The 4,104-nt window shown below is 35.0% G+C and overlaps 1 protein-coding gene across 1 annotated transcript in view; it reads right to left on the bottom strand.

Annotated features, from left to right (window-relative positions):
• The window catches only part of VPS8 (vacuolar protein sorting 8 homolog (S. cerevisiae)), a 213,907-nt gene that overhangs the window by 135,271 nt on the left and 74,532 nt on the right, over positions 1–4,104 (bottom strand). The window contains 1 exon segment of the mRNA XM_012640004.1: positions 2,398–2,635. Within this exon segment, the coding sequence (XP_012495458.1) occupies positions 2,398–2,635 (238 nt within the window).

The following is a 4,104-nucleotide window of genomic DNA, read 5'->3' on the forward strand; positions in this document are numbered from 1 at the left end:
TAAGGATGGAAAGAAATCAATTTAAGAAAACATTTAGGAATAGGACTAGATATGACTTGGCATATAGAATACTCTATATTCTGTCCATATGAGAGCTACAGAGTGGCAAGAGGGCTGAAGGAGAACAGAGGTCAGCAGAAGAGAATGACAAGGAGAAGCCAGGGAGGTAAGAGGGAAAATGGAACTGAGGTGTCTTGGAAGTCTTTCTAGAGAAGGCATGTTCTGAGACCTCTTCTCCTCTCTCTCTCCCCTCTCTCAGCCAGCGCCATAATCATATATCTCTTCACTAATGACTAACATATTTACAGATTCAGTCCTAACCTCCCCTCCAACCATTTACTTACATCTTCACCTAAATGAAGCTATCTCAAAATAAAATGGCAAACTAGAACTTCTGATTTTGTCTTTCAAATTTAGACCTGTCCTTTCTTAAATTTTTCTTAAAGGACTCACTATCCATCCTGTTTCTCAAACCAAAAAACTTAGACATCATCCTTAACTTCTTTCATTCCCACACCCTCACACCCTCGCATACAATCCATCAGCAAATCAATTCTATCTACAAAACATCCCAAATCAGGCCATCTCTCTCCATCTCACTGCTACCTCCTCTGGCCAGAATATCTCCTGCACTAGCCTCCTACCTGGTCTCTTTGCTTCCTCTGTACTTGGCCCCATCCCTCATTCTGTGGCCGCTAAAGCAAACTGGAGTGTTTTTGCTTACACTTTCTAATGATTTTTCATAGCACTTGGAATAAAATGGAAAATTTTGTACCTTACTCTGCAAGATCTACTTCTCTCTTTCACCAGGCTCCAGATCTGCTTGCCTTTTTCCTGTTACTTGCACACCCAAGGCATGACTCTCATTTTTCACATTAGTTCCTGCTTTTACCAACAATCTTCTCTTCCAAGATCTTTGTATTACTGATCCCTTCTTGTCATTCCACTTCCAAGACTCAATGTTGCCTCCTCAGAAAGGCTTTCTACAATTAGCCAATCTAAGGTAGCCTCTCATTCTCTACCATATTGCCCTGTTTGATTTTAACATAACACTTGTTGGATATTTTCTGGTTTGTTTACATATATCTGTTTGCTGTCAAACTTTTCTGCCAAAATTTAAGCTTTAAGAGAGGACAAGCCTTGTTCACCAGGGACACTGAAGCATCCTCAGAGCCTGAGACTCCATAAAGGTTTCTTGAATAAACAAATGTTGCTAAAAGAATAAGTAAAATAAAGATCAAAAAATACCATTTGATATAGTGGACATAGAAGCCATTGCTGACTCTAGTAAAAGTAAGATTGAAGAGCTATTAGGATGTGAAAAAATGAAAATAGCAACCTAGACAATGCTTTCAAGAAATCTGGCTGTGACTGGGAGGAGTGAGATAGGGCAGTTACCTACAGAGAAGAAGGGGAGAAGGATTGATATGGAGACATGAGAAACTGAGGGGAAGACTTTTTAGTTGTTGTTTTAACAAAAAAAGACTAGAGCATATTTACATGGTGTTGGGGAAAATCTGAAAATGTTGGAAAGAGAAGAAATTAAAATTTTTCCTATTATGTGACAGGTAAATAAAGCCAGTTTGATAACATGCTCTCAAATCACTGGACCTGTTATCAGACTATGAAGACTACTATGAGCTTCCAAAAAGAAAACAATAACCAAACTCTTCATTTTTATGTGATTTTGCACACTTTAAAAAACTTTTGGTTTAAGGCCTTTGGTGTAAGTCACGCATATTCAAGCTCAGGAAGGTTTAGCGCCTTTGAGGGAGTAACATGCTCAATAGTAGGACTAACGTGAAATTAAAGAACTGAATTGTGAAATGTCCTAGTCAGAAAAGATACTGCTCCTCAATTAAGGATTGAAGCTTATTGTGGGGACCTTAAATAAACTGGAGGTATTTTATAAAAAGTCCTATAATTTGCCTCTTATACCATGTTCTGCATTTCAAAACTCAACTCTGGACTTACATACTACCTCTTATAAAAAAATGGCATCATACTCTTTAAAGGCATATCCTATTACTCATGTGAAAGTACCCATAGTGGAAATTCACTTGCTGGATGAAAACTATTATTGGTAAACAAACAAACTAATGAAGAAGGATCAGTCAACAAGCATTTATTGAGCAACTACTAAATGCAAACTCTATGCCAAGAGCTCTGGGGGATGTCAAAGAAATGGTAGAAATACTTCCTGGCTTGCAGGCATTTATAATCTAGCTTTCAGTTGGGTTAAGTCCTAAGAAATATACTGATAAATACAAACTTACAAGACATCTTACCAAAAGTGCTCAATAAATAATTAGGGTTTTTAGAAGGCAGAGGGAGGCCTGATCAGTCAGATAAATATAATCAATAGAGAAATAATGTTTATTTTGTAAGTTAGTAGACTGTCAGTAAACTTACCTGCTGAATATCCAGACTGGTGATATCCATATGTACAATAAGGGCTTCCACATTTTCCATTAACTTCTTATCTTGGAAATGAACGAGCAAGTCTTTCATTACCTGGGGTGTGATACCCACCAACTTATCACTTAAAATGTATGGCTCAAGGCACTCCAAAAACACTCCTTTGGCCACTGAATTCTCACTTAATTTATCATACATCTGGCTAAATAAGAGATCCCTATAACAGAAGGGGAAAAAATACTTTTAGGAACATTTCAAAGGTCCATTAAATTTAGTCTGATAAGTATATCTCTCATCCTTTCCCTATTTCAACTTACTCATGAGTTTATTAAAAACAGTAACAATATTTACATAGAGCTTTATATTACAAAAATCTTTTACATATACCATTTCATTAATCTTGTCAATACTTCTTTTACAAACAAGGAAAGTTGAATAAGTTAAATTGTTCGTTAAAAGTCACATTGCTACCAAGTAAGAGTCAGAATTTGAACCCAGCCTTCTGGCTTAAATCCTTCGCTCAGTCTATTATGACATATTGTTTCTTAAAGACAACACTTACATGGCAGGTAACAGGGAAGACATAATGAAGTAGAAAAAAAATCAAAAAGGACTACTCATGTTTATTCTTTCCTTCTTCCTGGTATCTAAATATTCCTAGCTGACCTACAGAGCCAATATGCTGCTTTATCTAACTCTAAGCCTTTGCTTCATAAAACGTTTGGGTAGTGATTATTGATGGAAAAAGGTGAAAAATGTTTAATATTTAAAATATATCCCTAGAAACAATTTTATTACAGAAAGAAAATTTTTTTTAAATTACTCTAAATGTCAATACTCTCAACAATGTTTTATTTATTTCATATTACTTCTGTAAATAGTCCATAAACAATTTGAGTTATACTTGGCACAGACATAATTTGGATTCTATTTTCATGCAACATTATATGATAAGCATTATTCAAAGTTGCTACATACTCTTTAATATTACCATTTTGTCTAACTTACAATGCTTCAATATGCTGAAAATAGTTACTTAACTATTCCTGTATAGTGTTGGATATGCCACTTGTTTCCACATTGAGTGATGCCACAATGAGCATCTACATATACATCCTTTCCCATTTTAGGGGCTTAATTCCTAAGTTATTCAACTTTCAGAACTTTATCATAAGTGAAAAGATATGAAAAATTTTCTGGCACTTGAAATATGTTACTAAATTATCTTCAAAAAGCATCATGACACCAATTTATATTGCCACTAGCAATGTATAATCATACCAGTTTCACCAGATAATTGTGAGTTTGTTTATCTCCCCCTGATAACTTAATAAGTGCAAATTAGACATCATTGTTTTCAATTCTTTGATGACTGGCAAAATTGAATATTTTCCATGTTTCCATTTATAAACTGTATTGCCTTGTATCATTTACTTATTTGTTCATTCCACATTTTTGAATACAAAAACTGTGCTAATTTTATTTGCCTACTAGGATTATTTATTCATTTTTTTCCTAAATGTATCATTTCTTTATAGTATATCATGTCAATTATGGAAAGCAGTAGATGGTATGGTCTTTCATAGCAAGTTCCACAAAAAGGTCAAGGAAGCTCTTGAAAGGAGTGGGATGGAGGCTTTGCCTTATTTGAAGTCCTGGAACGGGACAGGTGGAAAACAGATTGGC

The sequence above is a fragment of the Propithecus coquereli genome, unplaced genomic scaffold, assembly GCF_000956105.1.
Source record: "Propithecus coquereli isolate 6110/MARCELLA unplaced genomic scaffold, Pcoq_1.0 Scaffold10, whole genome shotgun sequence".
NCBI lineage: Eukaryota > Metazoa > Chordata > Mammalia > Primates > Indriidae > Propithecus > Propithecus coquereli.